Raw genomic sequence first — 21412 nt, 5'->3', positions numbered from 1 at the left:
GGTTAAAAATCTGGGTTAATCCTGACGCGTCTCTTAGCAGAGAAATTCTATCGGACTGTTTAGAGAGGGACAAATGTATGCGCATTCCCTGGCTCACTTACGTAAAGAACACTCTAGAGGAACTAGGCTTTGGGAATCTCTTCACTAACCCCGCAACAATTGTAGCCCAGCACAAGACACAAGTAGGGAAAATTTTCCTAGAGCGGAAAAGCCTTTGCAGAGCTGAGGCCGAAGGGGTTAAAAAGACAGTGAGGGCCCATAACCTGGTGAAGAGCGTGGAGGGTATGGAGCCCTATCTGTACCTTATGCATAACGCGCAGGATAGATTCCTGATATGCCGTCTCAGACTGAATTTACTCCCATTTATGTTGGCATCACCAGCAGGATTCACATCACAAATTGAGCAGAAGGGACCCTGCGGCTGCGACAACAGGTCTCCGCAGGATTCCCTTCACTTTGTCTTACTCTGTCCATTTTTTACAATGCCCAGGCGCAGATTTCTTGTAAATATTTAAAAAAAAGCCAAACAGGAACACGCCAGGGAGGCATTAGTCTTTTTACAAAAAGCATCGGACCCCTTAACTTTGTGTTGTATATTGAATTTTATTAAGGTAGCGGTCCGGTTAAGACTAACTAGGGGAGAGGAATGAAACGTCTCTGATTTTATAATCTTAATAGTGTTACAATTTTTTCCCTGCCTGTGTTTTATGTTAACACTAACATTTTGTATAAGGATCTTGAAAATGTTTAATGACTTTTTTATTCATGTAAATATGTGTGTGCTTTTATGGTGTTTTTTAATCACCGAATAAAGATTCTTTGAATTGAATTGAATTGACTGTTGTTGTTAGCGCTGGCGGGGTGCTGCCGCTGTGTCCTGCACCAAAAAAGGCCTCCTTGCTGTTTAGGCTGCTTTCTTGCCGCTGCTTATGCTTGTTTCCCTTCTGTGTCCTGTTGTACGCCTTCTCTCCTCTAGAGGGCGCCTGGCGCTGCTTCTGCTGCCTCCTCAGCGCTCCCAGACCCGAGGGTGCTATATCTTGCACTTCCTCGACCTGGAGTGCTTGTGTCCGCTGTGGGCTATGTAGTATTCCATGTTAGTACATTCTATGTTAGAGTGGTAGGGTAGCATTCTGTGTTAGAATTGTTATCATACATGTCTTCTGTAACATTCTATGTGATGACTGTTCATTCTCTACTGAGCCTCTGCTGAAGGTGGTTGTTCAAGCTGTCTGTTACAATAAACCAACAGACTTCTACCTGTTCTCCTTGAATCTCATTACCACATAAATTTGGCGACGACCGGGATCTTCAACTAACCATCAAGAATCTGCAATTATTTTTTTTTCTCAAGAAAAGAACCCGCCTTTTCAAGGATCCTATTTGGTGAAGTCAAGGGATACTGACAGCGTTCACCTTTACAGCTTAAAGAAAATTAAGGTATTTCCCTTTCTTATGTGTACAAAGATTGCACCAGCGGCTGTTTGTCTCCTTTCTGTGCCTTGATTGCACCAGAGGGAGTTTGTGTTCATTGTTTTTATATTCTCCCTTGCTTAAATCGGCTATATGTTCTCGTTTTCCCTTCAAAACTGACTAGCGCTTATTTACCATCCACTCTGTTTTAACGCGATCTCTGTCTGCCAACGCGTTATATTTTTCTGCTTTTTTCCAATTTTTATTGACTGTTCAACTTCATCTGCATCATTTGAAACTTACTGAACGAGCGTCTCTCCTTCCACGAGCGTCTCTCCTTCCACGAGCGTCTCTCCTTCCACGAGCGTCTCTCCTTCCACGAACGTCTCTGCTTCCACGAGCGTCTCTGTTTCCATCATTCGAGTTTCTTCGAACGAGCGCTGCAGCCTGTGACTCATCACCACGTCACTTCCCTACTGTCATCACGCACGCATCACGCTCTTGCGTATGCGTTCCAGCGGCCATTTTGTTTCTCTACGTTTCCATGGAAACAACCACGATCGTTTTCCAGTGACAATCACAATCATTTTTCAGTAAATTTGCCTCTCATAAACCCTTCGTTTCAAAACTATTTTTCTGCATTCCTCATTGTACAAGTTGCCTTTACTGATTATACTATTTTTTCCACATCGTTTTTTTTTCTTCAAAAAAAAAAAAGAGAGCTTGAAATAAGAAGACTTGGAATTCTTTTGGGACTTCTGCCTCATTGACAACGGTGACTACTTTTATTATTTTGTGTAATTAGTCCTCGTTTTTATCTCTTTGAATTTTTCTCATTTATGTGAAATTACAAGTGTAACTATTTACAATGTCAAATAATATTCTTTCCCCTGCACATTTTTTACCCACAGCAGGTGATCCAAAAGTAGAATGGGATCTTTGGTACCCTACATTTTTAGCTTATGTAGACGTTGTTGAAGAGGATGGTTGTTCTCCTAAAAGGAAGTTAGCGTTGCTAAAGAATTGTCTGGGTGGTGCTGGACTCAAAGAATTACAAAGTTTACCTCCCATAGAAAGTACAGGTGCTGGGAATTTAAATGTTTTTGATATTGTCATAAAACAACTAACTACTAGATTTGGAAGAAAAATCAACATTGTAATGGAAAGGTTTAAATTTTATTCCAGAGTACAAAAAGACGATGAGTCTATCGAAAATTATGTAGCCTCTTTGCACACCTTGGCTGGGTCCTGTGCTTTTGAAACCATCAATTTTGAACAGGTCTTGAGGGACCAAATTATGATGCGCACTAAAAGCAAAAAAATCCAAGAACGCCTCTGGATGGGTACCGATTCTTCTCTTAGTGCTGTGCTGAATATCGCCAAAGGCATTGAACAGTCCGAACTATTCGTGAATGAGATTAGAGGTCAAAATACTAAATCAAAGGTAGTTATTCCTGAAGTCTCGTTAGTTAAAAATTTCAATAATTTTAAGAAGAGTTCTTTTCCTCCAAGAAAAGATTTTGCTGAGAGAGAAAGTAAATTTCCTGTGAAAAAATCTCAGATTATTTATTATAGGTGTGGTGCTAATGATCACGTAGGTAACTACAGAGGTTGTCCCGCTTGGAGCAAGATTTGCATAAAGTGTAAAAAATCTGGTCACTTTAGCAAAATGTGCAAGTCTGCTCAAAGAGTAAATTTTTTGTCTTACGAAGAATATGATGATACTGAACAACCTTCTGAGATCAACACCTTGTTATGCGTAGGTGATTCAGAATGTAAAGGTTTTCCTACTGATATCATCACTATCAATGGTAAGGAGATCTCAATGTTGATTGATTCTTGCGCTTGGTACACTATAATCGGCAAAAATGTTTTCAACCGATACTGGCATTCAACCAAACTATTACCACCAGATGTACATCCTGGTGGATACACGGGTAAGAAAATTGATATTGAGGGTTACATGTGGGCAGATATTAAATTCAAAGATAGAACCACTAAAGGGAATGTTTATGTATCTTCCAAAGGGGCATCCATTTTGTGTTGGCCTCATCAATACGATCTAGGCATTAAGCTTGACCCCAATGCTTCTCCTCCTGTATACGTAGTCCCTCCTGAAAATGATTTCATTATCCAATTAAAAGACAAATTTTCATCCATTTTTTCAGACAATTTGGGGACCTTTGTGAACTTTAAACACCGTATCATTCTCAAAGACTCAGCCATACCCATTCGACATAGAGTAAGGAATGTTCCCTTAGCATATCGTGAAAAATTAAAGGGTATTCTATCGGATTTGGTTGATAAGAAAATCATTGAGCCGGTTGAGTCTTCTCCATGGGTTTCGCCAGTGGTTTTGTCACTTAAGAGCAATGGCGAACTCCGTCTATGTGTTGACCTTCGGAGTTTAAACAAGGAAATCTGGATTGATAGACACCCTTTACCCCATATCCATGAACTCATCTCCACCCTGTCTGGTGCATCGGTGTTTTCCACTCTAGATTTGACTAGTGCATACCATCAGGTTTTGTTGCATGAAGAGTCAAAGTTCTTAACAACTTTCATCACGCCGGAAGGCATGTTTCAATATTGCCGCATGCCTTTCGGCTTAGCCAGTGCAGCCTCTGTGTTCCAAAGGCTTATGAATACTGTCTTAGAGGGTTGTTTGGGTGCAATTGCATTTCAGGATGATATCCTCATTTATGGTAAGAATCACCAAGAGCACGATGCTAATCTAGAGAAAGTTCTAAAGTCTGTCCAGGAAAAAGGTTTAACGTTGAAATTGTCCAAATGTAAGTTCAGACAGAGCAAAGTAGAATATCTCGGTCATGAGATTTCTTCAGAGGGCATTAAACCTAAGTTTAACCATATACAGAGTATTTTGAAAGCACCGGCACCGTCAACCAAGGAACAGTTAGTCTCTTTCTTAGGTTTAACCGAATTCTATAGTAAATTTGTTCAGGACTACGCCTCCAAAGTACACTCCCTAAGATCTTTATTAAAGAAAGAGGTAAAATTCAGTTGGTGTAAAGACCAACAATCTGCTTTTGATGCTATGAAACAAGAGGTAGCTAATGCTCCGTTTCTCAGACCTTTTAACCTGGGTAAAGAATGCATAGTATGTGTGGATGCAAGCAATACTGGTTTGGGTGCTGTTTTAATCCAGAAAAGTGAAGGTGTAGAACATGTAGTTTCGTACGCTTCCAGGACATTGCGTGGTGCTGAATACAACTATTCCACCATAGAGAAGGAGCTCCTAGCATGTACTTGGGCTTGTGAGCATTTTAGGCAGTTCATTTGGGGTACCAGTTTTCGTTTAAGAACCGACCACAAGCCTTTGATACACATGTTAGCAGCTGGTGGTGGCAGAAATTAAGCGCGCGTTTGGCCCGTCTTGCTGCGAAACTACAAGAGTTCCAGTGTATTGTGGAATATATTCCTGGTCGTTTGAATGTACATGCCGACTGCATGTCCAGGTTACCACTAATCAATTCTATTTGTCTCCACTTATCTGACTCTGATGTAGTTTTTAACATTGATGATGTCAATGAATGTAACAGTACAGGTCTGTCTACTGGCATATCTGAGATTGCTTGGAGAGAAGCAATGTGTAATGATACTTGTTTATCTGGTGTTGTGGATTATTTACAGCATGGTTGGCCCCAAGAAAGGTATTTGTCTGGTGATGTTCTCTCCTTCTTTAAAGTCAAGGATGAACTTATGTTTAACCAAGGTTTTGTGACTCGAAGTGACAAGATTGTCCCTCCTTTTACCTTGAGAGAAAAGATTGTTTCTATGGCACATGAGGGCCATATGGGTATGTCCAGTACCAAAAGGCGTATCCGCGAATTTTACTGGTGGCCTGGCATTGACAGAATGGTTGATAGGTGGGTAAGTTCTTGCTCTCCGTGTGCCAATAGTGACAAAACTGTGAAACCCTTGTCCACGGACATTTCTCCCATCGAGTTTGTCAACTGTCCCTGGAAGAAACTAGGTATTGATATTGTTGGACCTCTATTTTTGTCTCCAAACAAAGAGGTTTTTGCATTAGTCTTAATCGATTACTTTTCCAAATGGCCTGAGCTCAAGATTGTGGACAAGATTGGCTCTACACAGGTTGTTCAGTTCCTGGACGAAGTCTTTTGTAGAGAAGGAATTCCAGCTGAAATTGTATCGGTCCGCAGTTTGTCAGTAAAGAGTTTGGGTCTTTTCTTGAAAGATGTGGTATTGCCCACAAAAGAGTGTCCAATTATAATCCCCAGGCCAATGGTCAGACGGAACGCTTCAACAGTGTCATCAAGGAGTCCATCCAATTGGCAGTTAAAAGCAACCTTGATTGGAGGAAAACCCTATGTGCTACACTATTATCCTATCGCACCTCCCCTAACTCTGTTACAGGCCTGTCTCCCTTTGAGATGCTTAGAGGTAGGAAACCTGGTTCAAAGCTTCTCCCTTGGTGGATGAAAATTAAATTTCCAGTTGAATCTTCCTTTGACTGTGATGAAGTTAGGGATAGAGTGTTGAAATACCAAGAAAAAATGAAAAACAGTTCCTTGTCTCTAAGTAATCGCAGTAGGAAAATCAGTGTTGGTGATTTTGTACGTGTTAAATTTGGAAGGTCTGTTGGGAACAAGTGGAACAAATGGTCTGATCCTTGCAAAGTTATTGAAATTTTCTCCAAAGCTGTTCGTGTTGAAGGGGGTTAAGTATGGAATTTCAGGAGAGTTTCTCTGTGTAAAAATCCGAATCTCTTATCTCCTCTTCCACCTAAGAACCCCATTATTAAGGATCATGTACCTTACTCTGCCATGGTTGACACTTTCATGCAGGAGAGTCAAGATTCAAATGTTCCTGTTCCTGTGGGTGGTAGTCCTCCTCAGAGTGTTTCTCCTACACCTGTCAATGAAAGCAATGTTCCTACACCTGTCAATGAAAGTAATGTTGGCAATGCCAGTTTCCAAGAGGCTGTTTCTATGTCTCAAAGCCCTGTTTCTCAAGACAATGTTGTTCCTGACTTTGTTCCTAGGAAAAGTTCTTGAGTTAAGCAAATTCCTGTGAAGTTACATGATTATTTGTGTTGAACTTTCTTTCCTTAGTTTTTTTTTTGCTCCTCTCTCCCTATTATTCTATTACTTTCTCCTCTTTGTATTAGTTTTTTTTTGTTTTTTTTCCAAAGGGGGAAGGTGTGTAGTATTCCATGTTAGTACATTCTATGTTAGAGTGGTAGGGTAGCATTCTGTGTTAGAATTGTTATCATACATGTCTTCTGTAACATTCTATGTGATGACTGTTCATTCTCTACTGAGCCTCTGCTGAAGGTGGTTGTTCAAGCTGTCTGTTACAATAAACCTACAGACTTCTACCTGTTCTCCTTGAATCTCATTACCACAGGCTACTCCCCTCTCACTTCGCGGGGTCTTTGGTTCCCCGGGCCGCCCTCTCATCTTCGACGTCTGCCTCCCGAGCCTTCCGGTGGGTGTCCTTCTGATGAGCCGGCTGACGCGAGGTGAGTGGGAGCCCCGCGCTCGCGTTCCCAGTCGCGCTGCCTTACTTCAGAGGCGCCCTGGGGAACGTTACATGCCGGTCGTTGTTCTCCCCAGTCCCGCGCTGACCGGGTGGGCTCCGGTGGTGTTGGGCGTGTTCCCTTCGCTGCTCACTCACCGGGTGGGCTCTGGTTGAGTCGTGCCTGTTTCCCGCGCCGTCCTGTACTCTCCGAGTGGGCTCCGGCTGACTCAGGTGTATTTATCGCTGTCCTGTACTCGCCGGGTGGCCTCCGGTGCAGTCAGGTGCAGGCTTCACATCATCCCGTACTCGCTCGGTGGGCTCCGGTGCAGTCGGTTCTAGTCGTCGCGCTTTCCCGCACTCGCCGGGTGGGCTCCGGTGCAATCAGGTGCAGGCCTCACATCGTCCCGTACTCTCCGGGTGGGCTCCGGGCAGTCGGTTCTAGTCATCGCGCTTTCCCGCACTCACCGGGTGAACTCCGGTGAAGTCGGGAGTAGGCCTCACATTGTCCCGGACTCGCCGGGTGGGCTCCAGGGGAGTCGGGCGACCCCCTGTCCTGGTGTGCCACGGGGTAGGCTCCCGCTGGTCACTTCCCAGTTGCCGCCGCCGCATGGTCCAGCCTGCCCCGGGTGGGCTCCGGTGGCGTCGCTAGTGGCTTCGAGTCGCCGCGAGGTAGGCTCCGGCCGGTCACTCCCTTGTCTCGTAGCTGCTGGGCAGGTCGTGGTTCACGGTCGGGGACATGACCACAGAGATGGCGTCCGGCTCGGATACAGCAAAGAGCAGTGATGATGAGGGGTCTGTAGCCAGCACGGCAGCCCCCCAGTAATCACACAGAAGGAGGAGCAACGCGGTCAGCAACAAGGATGGTAAGCAATGCGAGCAGGGTGTCGGGAGAGGGCGCAACAAGGGGTGGCGCAAGTGCCCGTCCGATGGGGGCCAGGGCAAATTGTGAACTTGGGCACGCAGCTAGGCGTAAGTAATCTAGCAATGCAAAGGCCCTGGCCCATACATGCTCAATGGCAGTCAGGACATTGAAGGGACCAGGGGGGTTTCCGAGGGGAGGCATGGGGGCACGGTCCAGCACACCCAGCAGCATGGATGCTCTAGGTTGCAATGGCCTGGGGCAGGTTTTCCCTTCGGGGGAGGCCCTCCTATGGGACACCGAAAGAAATGGGGCTAGCCAGGAACCAGATGAAAGACTGAATCGAGCTGGGGACCCGGAAGGGGTGACAGAAAAGGAAAAAGACAACCCAAACAGGCAAAGCGCAGGGAAGGGCAGCAGCCCCCAGGGGCACTAGTGCAGGGAAAAACAGAGCGGAAGAGGGGCGAGAACCAAAAGGGAAGCCAGCCAGCGAGTAGCTGTGACCCTCCCCTAGACCCCCCATCACGACGATACTGGCCAATCTCATCCCATTAGTAGTAAAGGAAAGAATATGGATGAAATAAGTTATATCGACATTTTTTCCCTGCTAGAATTGTGACAGGCAGGCTTGGACCTTTGCTTCAGTGAAAAGATGCAGACCTGGCCAGTGATCGAATGGGACTGCCAGGACATGGTGGGGTTCATGACACACATGGTAGCTGCCAGAGAGGGAGTCAGCCGGGGGCTTCAGCGTCATCCTAGGGACGTCATGGACAGCGGGGGCATGGCATGAGACCTGGAGAAAGGCAGGGGCTCACGTAAACATCTCATTGCTAGAGTTGTTCCCCATTGTAGTGGCATTTCATATTTGGGCAGAACGGCTGGGAACAGACAGATGATGCTATGGTCCGACAACCACGCAATGGTGCAGGCGATCAATACAGTGACAGGAAAATGCGCGGCGGTGGTCAGCTTGTGGCTCAGACTAAAAGACTACCAGCTGAGGGCAAACATCGTGCTTAGGGCACAACACATCCCAGGGGTAGACAACTCAATTGCGGATGCCATTTCTCATTTTCATTGGGCAAGATTCCAAGAAGTCGCCCTAGGACGCAGGCCAAGGTATTACCTCGGTGCCCGAAGATGCTTGGGCATGGATGGACCTGGGTTGGAGGAGATGCTGGACAATGCACTGGCCCCAAAAACAAAGAACCATTACCATAAGTCTTGGGCAACATTTACTGCGGCAACAGGGCTAGCAGGGGGCCATCCAGCAGGGCACAGGGAGGTTCCGATCTTCATACAATGGGCCTTCCTATCGGGAAAGACAAAATCCTGGGCCCAGGGCCACCTGAATGCTGCAGCATATTACACGAAGATGGCGGCAGGTGAGGACCCAAATAGGGTTTTCCCATGTAGAATGGCATTGAAGGGCTGGGGTAGGTTCAACAAACAAGGAAGTCACAATAAGGCCCATCCACTTCGACATACTACGACATATGATAGGGGACCTTGGAGGAATATACACCTCAGAGAGAGAAGCCATACTCTTCCACGCAGCGTTCGCTTTGGCGTTCTTTCGGGCATACAGAGTCAGAGAGTTGGTGGCCCCAGCAGTGGGTGACCCGGTGGAAGCGTGCATTCACAGGACTGACATAGAGCTCATGGAAGGGCATATGTATGCCCTGCTGCGGAGGTCAAAGACAGACCAGACAGGCAAGGGGAGGTGGACCAGAATAAATTGCATTAAGGAAGAATCCTGCTGCCCAGTGTGCCTAGTTCTGAGATACATGGCCACCAAGGAACCCAAACACAGGCCACATTTCAGACATAGGGACGGTCCGTTCCTGAGCCGGTTCCAATTCATAGCAGTAATGAGAAAGGCACTGGAGATGGTGGGGCTCCCGGCCAGGGCTTTCGGGTCCCATTCATTCTGCAGGCCTGGGCTTGGGCAAAAAACAAATCAAACAGATTATCAAATCCCATTAAAGGGGCTGCATGGCATACAAAGGCTACTGAGCTAAAATTATGGAGTTTTAGGTTGTTTGCCTCTAGTGTCCTGGGTTCTATCCTACTATGTCTTTACAAACTGGGCTAAGTAACCCTTTCCAATCTTGACTCTCAGGAGGGTGATGTTAAGCAGTCAAGGGCTACTCAGGGAAGTAATTAGGGAAGGCATAGACTCCCAACACAGAATGTCAGGCAGACACTTACCCTGGTCTCACAGCAGCATTTCGAGTACTCTGGAGCACTCCCTTACTTGCTTAAGAAAAACCCAAACTGGAACCAAGTGGGGTAGTTTGAATACTACTTTTCAACTTATTTTTCAGATACGGGATGTTGAGCCACTGTCCAAGGTCCTGGGGCCAGTTTGAAGTGGTTTCTTTTTAAATGGCATTTGTGCCTGCAATTCAGACACACATGTTGTGCAATGTGATAGTTCTCATATCAGATATCGATAATGCTGGATCCAAGCAGGAGCATCCCAATACATGGACAGAATAAAGTGTGCCGATTTACACCTGATTGTCATCAGCCTCTACTCAGCAATTCCCTGCTGAAAGGTCTTCATCAAATGTCTACGTGTAGCCCTGTCACCCAGTCTTCTTCACTTCACTGCCAGGGTCTCCATTCTCCAGCTTCAGGAATGCAGGCAATAGCCTACCAATGTCCAAGGAGTTGGATCCCATCCTCCATCTTGTGCCATGCTAACCAGGGGTACTCCAAAATGGATCCAACAGATCAGAGTAGGAGACCCTCACCATAAAACAGAGTGTTTCTACCACCTTCATCATGCCTACACAAACTCATCACACACACAGGAAGTCACAGCAAGAATGTGACTATGTTACATATGCAGAAATTTACATGAATGTGGCTGGTAGGAAGCACTCCCCAGTGAAGCAGAAAAACCTCTGCTCAGAACCATTAATCCACAAAAATTGGTATGGTGTCACCACTCCTTCATATTAACAACCCAGAGGGTGGAGGCTGCAGCTCATGGAGCCAGGGGAGGCTATATATGTTAAATTGGTTACAATGCTGTCTGCGGTAGACAGCAAATGCTGGTTATAGAAAGACTACAAAAATGTATCCCCTGGAAAATAACGAATGCCAGGCCACGATTTTGTTATGAGAGTGTCTACTGGGGCAATTGATTCAAAATTCAAACCCAGAAAAAATGCAACGTTAAGACTGACCTTCATCCTAAAACTCATACATTTATGATTAATACTTGGCTTGACCCAGCCATAAAGGTACTCCTCTTCTTCAACTTGATGGCGTGGTTAACTCTAGCAATAATTTTCATTTCAAACTCTGATATGAGACCAGTTCAGGATCAACCCTTAGTCTCCAACCCTTGGACAGTCAGGCAATCCAGGATTATTGGTTCAAATGCGACCATTTGGCACTCTAAGCATTATCCTTTTTTAAATCCAGCACTAACACAGCTAGAATGCCACTTCGGATACACTGCATGGGAAACAGATACAAAATATATTTAAAACCGTGGGAGGAAAAGAAGAAATGGAGAGAAAAGGACCACTGCACACAGCATCAGAAGGACAGAAAAATATGGGTGTTTATGTGGAGGGCAAGTCTTCAGTGAGGTAGCTGGGACACTTCCGGCCATACAGCAAGCAAAGAAAATGGGGTCCCCTGCCCTCCAGTTGGATAATAAAATGCAGTTATATTTTAGGATCATCCTTGATTCCTATGGACCCGGTGTCACTGCACCTGCTGCACTACTCATAGCTACGTCGATGCACGTCTTGGAAAGGCCTTGTGGTGATGGTTATATTTGCAGTGTTCGTAGTGCGTAAAGTTGTACTCACCGGTGTGCTTCTCTAGGAATGACGTCAACCCATCGCTGCTGGCAAACGGCTGTAAATATAGAAAAGGGACATCCAATTTATTTAGATGTGTATTTATATTGTGCAGACAAGCTGGGCCTTCAACGCCAGCATGAAAATCTACCTTTCTTGTCAGCACTTCCCACGCAGATGTCTACTTCATCTCCATTGTCACATCAAAGCAGCAGAAGTGATAAATACAATTATCAGGAGAGTAATTTAAACAACCATTTTTAATGCAATAGGTCTTGCATTTGCAAGAGTTTAAGCTAAAGGCATTGTACGCGACAATGCCTTTTATTTATCTCTTTTGATAATTAACTCATAAATAAAAGACATTGGGGCATATTACCAAGGGCCTTATTGCCGCTTTAGCTGAAAATTTTCCCGCTAAAGCGGCGATAATTTTATCGCCCTATTACCTAGCTGTCGCTAACATCAATTAGCGACAGCTAGTAGGAGATAGCGATCATCTTGGGCCCCACTTTGCATGTCAGCGATAATTATCGCTAATGACATGCAAAGTGGGCGTGCCAAGATGTTAGCGACTGGAAACAGTCGCTAACATCGCTATCTCCTATTACCAACTTTTGGAAATATTCGTGCTAAGCGCGAATATCTCCAAAAGCTAACGCCTGGCCAGAGCAGTTCTTAGCCATGTTATCCACTGGTAGGTGGATAACATGGCTAAGAGCATTAGCTCGGTAATGCATGAATTTCGCTGACTTTTCAGCGATATTCATGCATTTCGACCGATTTTTATCACTTAGGAGATAAACCTTGATAATAGCAAGGCTCCTAAGCGATAAAAATAGGCGATGCACGGCATTAAAATAATAGCCGCTAACCAAGCATAGCGATAATTATCGTTTATGCTTGGTAATATGCCCCATTGTCATTTACAATTCTAATAGCTCAAACTCTTGTAAATGCTAGACCTGTTTCATTTCAAAGAAGTGGCTGCCATTGTCCCGGGCTGCTTGGAAAGTGAAAGCTTGCATGGCGCGCTGAATGGTGCAAGAAAGCATGTCCTCCTTGCAGTAGGAGAAATGTATTAAAGAAAATAGTGCCTACTGACTAAATAAGACATACTGTGTAACAACAGAAGTAAAAGGGCCAGTCCTCATGGAGGTTACAAATAAAGACAAGGCAGTGCTAAGGAGGGACTAACAAGCCTAGTAATGTACCAGAAGCCAAAATTTAAAAAGGACAATGACACAAGCCAATGAAAAATATGGGCAGAGATTCAAGTCCATACTCGAATACAGCATGCCTCGCAGAGCAATGCATGCGCTGCCCAGGCTCGACCTAACAATAGCAAGACAGACACACGCAAGCCAGTGATCCCAAGTTAAAAGTGTTGAAGATGGAGAGCAAGAAGGAATCTGTGCGAGAAGAGCTAGCCTGAAATGAGCAGATTTTCATACACAGATATTGTTGACAAAATGTGGGCAGTCTACCGTTTTGGGGGTCTATTTTTGCGAAAATGTGTTTTTGTGGTTGATGTTTTTAAAATGGCAGGCTGTTTCAATTTTAAAAGCATCAACCACAAAAACACATTTTCGCAAAAATAGACCCCCAAAACAGTAGACTGCCCACATTTTGGCAACAATATCTGTGTACAAACATGTCAACCTGTATTTAGTTCTCCAATACAGCCAGTATCACTTCCCACACATTTTTCGACTGTCGGACTGGCATAGTTTAGTCCAGCTCTGGCATGTTTGGGGGGGGGCAAGTGTATGTTAGTATCAGTGGGTTTTTACAAGAGATTACTTTGAGTCAATGTTTTTCACGTTAGGTGTAACCTCCTTCTGTGGAAAAAAGTTGTGTAACATTTTCCTGAAATTCCACACCCCATTCTTGCACCCAAAACTCTTACCTTGATCTCTAGTCTAAATAACGCTCTCAGTGAAAAAACATGTCAACACTCTGCAGATACTCCCTTTTAGGAATGTAAATGTCATTATGAGGGTTCATGTGAGCAGACAGCTTCCTGAGCAGCCATTAGCAGCCTGGGCTTTTGTGAACTCTACCAGAGATAACAGGGAACAGTCTAGGAACAGAGACACATTCCATGAGCTGTTCGGACACTAAAACTTGGGATTCATATTTTTTTCGCTATTAATCTAAATGCCGTTTTTAGGTCGAGGACTGCGTCGCACTGCGTAAGCAGTGGGCAGAGCTCCGAGATTTTATGTTTCTTAGTGAGGGGGCTTGAACCCGCCCCTCTTCTCCATTGGCTGGCCTCGTAAATGCTGGACACCCATTGGAGGAGAGGGGCGTCACTCCCTTTAAGCCCCGTCTTTTTCGGATTCGGTGGTGTGTTTTTTAGGTTCTTTCTATCTGTGACGTCATCCGTCACTCACCAAAAAACACGCCCCCCATTCCGAAAATTTTGGAGCTTTGCGGCAGCCATTTCTGGCCGACCGCGCCCGGCCCTTGTCACTTAATCTTACAACTTATAATTGATTCATCTGGCACCACCAAGCAGTCCTGTTAGAACTTTTGTTTACCACACTGCAGCCCAGACCAACAGAGTTTAGGAAACCCAGTCACAGGCACAAAGGCTTCTCGGCTGTTATTTTTAACCAGGAATGTTTAAATGCGCTGCTCTTCCACTGAGCCACCTAGTTAAAATTAAAAATGGCAGCAGCTCTGCAGTCTCGAAAGGAGGCTCTTTTTCTCATCTCTCGCAAACAGTGGTTGTTTTGTTTTACTTGTTGTAGTAATGTATTTGGTCTTTAAACTGTTAACTCTGAATTCCTGTTTGTGCCAATGCACGTCTATGCTGATGGCTTGATTTCGTACATCAAGGTTTTCCCTTCACACACGAGCAGTAACTCCGGCTACTGCACATATCAGAGGGACATGTTTCATGGCAAGCACCGCTCCTCAGCAGTTATCTGAAGGGCAATGTCGGCAGGTCAAACTGCCAAGATTTACCATAGGAAAATGCTGACTAAATACAGGGACGTGCTGGCTATGATGCAGAAAGCACCAATGCGGAAGCCCTCTCCCCGCGGCAAGGGATGAGCTGACCCGGTCTCCAGCCCACCTCTCCACACCAGTGCGAGAGTGTAGAAACAACACCCCACGCTCTCCGCCGCTTCCACCTTTTGGTGCTGAGCAGCTGGTGGGTCAAACGGGTGTGCGGAATGCGCAGCTGTTTCTCCCCTCTGCCCTGCTTAGAATGCTCTCCTCTTGAGGATGAAGGAACATGGCGGCTAGTTGGCAGGGCTCCCGTGAGCTGAGGGAGTCCTGCAGCATCTGGAGGAGAAGCCGGCCGAAGAGAAGCGTCCCGGAGCCATGAGTGCTCCACACTCTGAGTCCCGGTCCCGAGATGGGGGACCGGGAGAAGGAGCACCTTGTAAGGGCGGGGTTCTCATGAGGAGAGACACCCGGGAGTGCCGCCGCATAGCTGCCCCCGCCGCGAGTGAAGGAGGAGCGGAGACCGGCAGCGTTCGGAGCCGGTGAGTAGGGCTCCATGGGGGCAATGGCTCGTGGATATTGTAATGCCCATGAGGACCAGAGTCCGGGCGGCCCCGGTCGCACAGTGTGCCACAGGGGTGCTGATCTCGCCGGCTCACTCGCCCTGCTGACCCCCAGTAGGTATCACAAGAATTACCAGGGTGCCATCAGCTGCCAGAAGGGTGACTAAACTCATTAAACCTGTCTGTTTCAGTAATCTGCACGTTTCCGTGACACAAAATACCTGCATTCCTGCCCCCTCGCTGTGCTTGCTTCCCTGCCCCCTTGCTGTGCTTGCTTCCCTGCCCCCTCACTGTGCTTGCTTCCCTGCCCCCTTGCTGTGCTTGCTTCCCTGCCCCCTCGCTGTGCTTGCTTCCCTGCCCCCTTGCTGTGCTTGCTTCCCTGCCCCCTGGCTGTGCTTGCTCCCCTGGCTGTGCTTGCTTCCCTGCCCCCTCGCTGTGCTGGCTTCCCTGCCCCCTCACTGTGCTTGCTACCCTGCCCCCTCGCTGTGCTTGCTTCCCTGTCCCCTCGCTGTGCTTACTTACCTGCCCCCTCACTCTGCTTGCTTCCCTGTTCCCTCGCTGTGCATACTTCCCTGCCCCCTGGCTGTGCTTGCTCTCCTGCCCCCTGCCTGTGCTTGCTTCCCTGCCCCCTCACTGTGCTTGCTTCCCTGACCCCTCGCTGTGCTTGCTTCCCTGCCCCCTGGCTGTGCTTGCTCTCCTTCCCCCTCACTGTGCTTGCTTCCCTGCCCCCTGGCTGTGCTTGCTTCCATGCCCCCCGGCTGTGCTTGCTCTCGTGCCCCCTGGCTGTGCTTGCTTCCCTGTCCCCTGGCTGTGCTTACTTCCCTGCCCCCTGGCTGTGCTTGCTTCCCTGCCCCCTGGCTGTGCTTGCTTCCCTGCCCCCTGACTGTGCTTGCTTCCCTGCCCCCTGTCTGTGCTTGCTCCCCTGTCTGTGCTTGCTCCCCTGCCCCCTCGCTGTGCGTGCTTCTCTGCCCCCTTGCTGTGCTTGCTTCCCTGCCCCCTCGCTGTGCTTGCTTCCCTGCCCCATCACTGTGCTTGCTTCCCTGCCCCCTCAATGTGCTTGCTCTCCTGCCCCCAGGATGTGCTTGCTTCCCTGCCCCCTGGCTGTGCTTGCTTCCCTGCCCCCTGACTGTGCTTGCTCCCCTGGCTGTGCTTGCTCACCTGCCCCCTGGCTGTGCTTGCTCCCCTGCCTCCTCGCTGTGCTTGCTCCCCTGCCCCCTGGCTGTGCTTGCTCCCCTGCCCCCTGGTTCCCCTGCCCCCTCGCTGTGCTTGCTTTCCTGCTTCTCGCTGTGCTAGCTTTCCTGCCCCCTCGCTGTGCCTGCTTCCCTGCCCCCTGGCTGTGCTTGCTTCCCTGCCACTGGCTGTGCTTGCTTCCCTGCCCCCTGGCTGTGCTTGCTTCCCTGCCCCCTGGCTGTGCTTGCTTCCCTGCCCCCTGGCTGTGCTTGCTCCCCTGCCCCCCGGCTGTGCTTGCTCCCCTGCCCCCTGGCTGTGCTTGCTTCCCTGCCCCCTGGAAGTGCGTGCTTCCCTGGCTGTGTTTGCTCCCCTGGCTGTGCTTGCTCCCCTGTCCCCTCGCTGTGCTTGCTTCCCTGCCCCCTCGCTGTGCTTGCTTCCCTGCCCCCTTGCTGTGCTTGCTCCCCTGCCCCCTGGCTGTGCTTGCTTCCCTGCCACCTGGCTGTGCTTGCTTCCCTGCCCCCTGGCTGTGCTTGCTTCCCTGCCCCCTGGCTGTGCTTGCTCCCCTGGCTGTGCTTGCTTCCCTGCCCCCTGATTGTGCTTGCTTCCCTGCCCCCTCGCTGTGCTTGCTTCCCTGCCCCCTTGCTGTGCTTGCTCTCCTGTGTGTGTATGTGGCTCTGGGTGTATATGTGGCTCTGGGTGTGTGTGTGGCTCTGGGTGTTTGTGTGGCTCTGGGTGTGTGTGTGGCTCTGTGTGTGTGTGGCTCTGTGTGTGTGTGGCTCTGTGTGTGTGAGGCTCTGTGTGTGGGGGGCTCTGTGTGTGTGGGGGCTGTGTGTGTGGGGAGTCTGTGTGTGTGTGTGTGTATGGGGGTCTGTGTGTGTGTGTGGGGGGGCTCTGTGTGTGGGGGGGCTATGTGTGTGTTTGGGGGGGTTCTGTGTGTGTGGGGGGCTCTCTGTGTGTGTGGGGGGCTCTGTGTGTGGGGGGGGCTCTGTGTGTGTGTGTGGGGCTCAGTGTGTGGGGCGCTCTGTGTGTGTATGAGGGGCTCTGTGTGTGTGGTGGCTCTGTGTGTGTGGGGGGCTCTGTGTGTGTGGTTGCTCTGTGTGTGTGGGGGGCTCTGTGTGTGTGGGGCTCTGTTTGTGTGTGTGGCTCTGTCTGTGTGTGTGTGTGTGGCTCTGTGTGTGTGTGTGGAGCTCTGTATGTATGTGTGGGGCTCTGTGTGTGTGTGTGTGTGTGTGTGTGTGTGTGTGCGTGGGTGTGTGTGTGTGTGTGTGTGTGTGGCTCTGTGTGGGTGGCTCTGTATGTGTGTGTGGGTGGCTTTGTGTGCGTGGCTCTGTGTGGGTGTAAATGCAATAGGTCATGCATTTGCGAGCGATTAAGCTATTGGCAATGTAAATGACAATGCCATTTATTTATGATTTTTTTTTAAAAAGTCATGGGCAATGCCAATAGCTCTACCTTTAATAATGCTGAGACCATTGCATTGTAAATGCTTGTTAATATTGTGTTTAATATTTGCTGTTTACCCCTTCGCAAAGGCTCTGAATGCTGGCAATATAGAGATGTGTCCAAGGTCACACAACTTCAGCAACATGAGGCATTCTGGATTGGATGTTCTCCTTGTACTCCCCTACATGATTTTTTCTTTGTAGTGGTCATTATATCATTTCTTTTAGATTTCTATGAGTGTATATTAGGAAAATGTGAAAATCCTTTAGAGAGCAACAGGAAAATAGGACTAGTATGTGTTAAGATTTCTGTGACACACACTCTAAAGTATTCTTCCAAGAGGTTCTATAGAAAATTAACAGGACCTACTCAGACAGCAAAAAGACAAAAGAGACAGATAAATAACGCTAAGGAATTCCATTGGCATCCTGTCATTTAGACTAATGCCATAGGAAAATAGTGCACTGGTACCCTACGAGTTTTCCATAACATTTTAATTTTTAATATAAGAAATTATAAAATTAGTTCCTACAGGCTCAGCCAACAGTAGCTGGTGAAACAATCTCTAATTGCGATAATAGTTTACATTAATTCACTCAACAGCCCACAACATAGATGTGTTAGAGCGGAATATGCTTCCTATGATTGATCTTGGTCCTATCTTAAGAAAGTATCAGGAAGTGGCTGTGGCTTTCAGCCCACTGCACGTGCAGAGAGGCATGGCGCGGCTCCCTGACAGGAAGCCTCACTGGTATTTCCAGTGCTCGCGCCTCACAGAGTCCTTGTCGACGTGAAACAGGTTCTTTGATGACTTTCCGTTGTCTCGAGCCTTGGAGGTCACTAAGGGGCAGCCAGGGGTGGCAACGGCCATTTAGGTTTACACCCACTGCCTCTGCTACCCCTGGTCTCATGTGTCCCCAAGGCTGCTGTATTAAGAGGTGGTTAACCGGGAAAATAAGAACCACTCAACTCTCCCGCTTTTGACGGGAGGGGGGGGGGGGGAGGGGGGGAGGGGGTGACACTCCCCCGGGGGTTCCACGCGCCCAACTGCCAGCCGTCCATCTTCACCCGCGGAGGTCCAGGACATTAGCAGAAAGGTAAAATAATATAATTGTGAGGTTTGCAACCTAAAGTAAGCATTGCCCTGAGCGAGAGGACATTTTAAATTCGCCCCCGCCGAGCTGCTACAAAATGTTGGGTAATATACAAATACAGGGCTGTTGAGGGGCTCAGGGTAGACCACCAAGTCAAATCAGTGATGCTCCCAGAGATCAAAGAGTGCAATGTAGTTTCCATTTCCGTAACATTTTGGTGAACCAACAAGAATGAATCATCGTCGGAGGGAGCCTTTCTTCCAATACGGTTATTAGAAGGCTCCAGGCCTGATTTCCAGTGCAGGTAAAGGAAAACCATCCAATTTCTTGTGGATTCTCGTCGAGATTTAGCACTTCCGCCGGAAATTGCATCATGTCTTCGTTTTACAACTCACAGTTCTTTGCAGCTTTAGGCCAAATGCTTCAATTACAATAAACAAAATTACAACTCCCACAGTGCATTCTCGATAGTCTCCAAAGAGAGACGAGGCACCCCCTAGGGCCTAGCCCAATGCCCAGCCAGGTGGAACAGACTGAGGAACTCAAAAACACCGCCTCACCGTGAGAAATTCACTCAAGCCTCGACTCCCCCGAATACCTCACCATCTACGCAATACCTCATAAACTAATTGCTTGCCACCTTATGGTCATAGTGCTAGTGCTAATTAAATGTTTAGAAGCATTTAATACAACATAACATAAACATCATATCCTAACAAACACAACATAAAATAGCAAAAAATAATATATAACATACTCCAGCACATACCATACACACCGTATCTAAAGTATGTGGGTAAGAAGAGCTAACAGAACTTGGCAGCCCAACCGCTTAAATTTCCTGAAGAGATGTGATGCAACGAGCCCTGAGGTACAGGATGTGGGCGCCCCGATACGAAACAGACTGAGGGCCTGATTCACAAAGGCACTTTGCAAATTAGGCCTTCAACATGTTAAATGTTAAAGGACACCTATTCGAAGCAGCATTGTGTTGTAAATAGAAATGAGATCCCACCACAGTAATCTAGAGTGCCAGCCCAAAAAGAGAGCTAAGCACTGTACAACACATTGCTTGCATCATTCCTATTTTATTCTCTCTCACACCAATGCCGGATTTCAAACTGAGTTCTCGTTTTTGTTTTTTATTGAAGAACTTTTTAAAATGTATTCAGCAAAAGGCAAGTGCATCTCATTTTATCAACAGCTTTTCTAATCTACTTATGTTTACCTATTCGGAAGGTATCTATCTATCTATCTATCTATCTATCTATCTATCTACCTATCTATCTATCTATCTATCTATCTATCTATCTACCTACCTACCTACCTACCTACCTACCTACCTACCTACCTACCTACCTACCTACCTACCTATCTATCTATCTATCTATCTATCTATCTATCTATCTATCTATCTATCTATCTATCTATCTATCTATCTATCTATCTATCTATCTATCTATCTATCTATCTACCTACCTACCTACCTACCTACCTACCTATCTATCTATCTATCTATCTATCTATCTATCTATCTATCTATCTATCTATCTATCTATCTATCTATCTATCTATCTATCTATCTATCTATCTATCTATCTATCTATCTATCTATCTATCTATCTATCTATCCATCCATCTATCTCTCTCTCTCTATATATATATACATATACATATACAAATTCCAAAAAGTAACATGGTTAATTCTGTGACATCCTTCATGGTTGCACTGTCCCACAAAATCCCCCTGAAAACAGATGAAATCACTTGCAGGATTATGAAGTAGAGGTGGACTTTACCTTCTTCATCCTATCCAGGTCGTTTTGCAGCTGGACGATCTTGTAGTACCCCAGTCCTACTCCTGTGAGAGCTAAGAACACCAAGACAGTAACAGCAAAGAGGCAGAGCCAGGTCCCAGCCGTTCTTCTCTTCACTGGCCTCCGCAGATGTAGGGGCGGCCCGGTGGATGCAGGTGGTGCACCAGCCACGCCATCTACCCAGAAGACGGGTGGGAAGACATAGTTGAGGTTCTGCTGCATGATGCGGTGGGCTATGTCTCTGCCACCCCCAGAGCAATGCCTCTTGCCCAGTGGTTCTGCAGGGAGGTCTTCTGATCACTGCCTCAGGATGTGAGAGGTAGTCTTGCTTTATACGCCTATTTTTGTACTTGTCCGCTGAGCTCTTGCTCTCTCGCGAAGGGGACACCTACTTTGTTCTGTCTGATGCTGCAGACACTAACCACATCAGTAACACCAAATGTTTCCACCCACTGCTTGTTTCATAAGAGGTTTGTGTCAGTCACTGAGGTCTCCATGCTTAGAGGAGGTGCATCTCACAGAGCCCCCGGTAAAGTGTGCTGTTGCCAGGACCAGTGTTGCATCGACTAATTAGGTCCAAAAGGGATATGTGTATGCAATGACATTTTAGGTGCTCATTTCTGTTTATCAAATATGCTTATTGTGATTAATATGTTAATTGTTAAAGCTTAAGGTTTGTTTATCGGATTTTATCGAAAAACCAAGATCTCAAGATATAAACTTGTTATTGGAACTTGTCTGCTAAAGTTGAGGTGCCTGATATGAT

General features: G+C 47.1%; 1 protein-coding gene across 1 annotated transcript in view; it reads right to left on the bottom strand.

The window, feature by feature from the left end:
- LOC147747827 (tumor necrosis factor ligand superfamily member 6-like) overlaps positions 1 to 20883 on the bottom strand; it is a 35212-nt gene extending 14329 nt beyond the window's left edge. The window contains exons 1-2 of the mRNA XM_086936366.1: positions 20629 to 20883; positions 11611 to 11659 (exon numbers count right to left, since the gene is read on the bottom strand). Coding sequence (XP_086792492.1) covers positions 11611 to 11659; positions 20629 to 20868 — 289 coding nt within the window. The 5' untranslated portion in view covers positions 20869 to 20883. The remainder of the gene's footprint in view (positions 1 to 11610; positions 11660 to 20628) is intronic.
- Between the last annotated feature and the right edge of the window lie 529 nt (positions 20884 to 21412).

Source organism: Lissotriton vulgaris, chromosome 1_1 (assembly GCF_964263255.1).
Source record: "Lissotriton vulgaris chromosome 1_1, aLisVul1.2, whole genome shotgun sequence".
Classification (NCBI taxonomy): Eukaryota; Metazoa; Chordata; class Amphibia; order Caudata; family Salamandridae; genus Lissotriton; species Lissotriton vulgaris.
The sequence above is the reverse complement of the archived record's forward strand: the minus strand, read 5'-3'. Positions and strand labels throughout refer to the sequence as shown.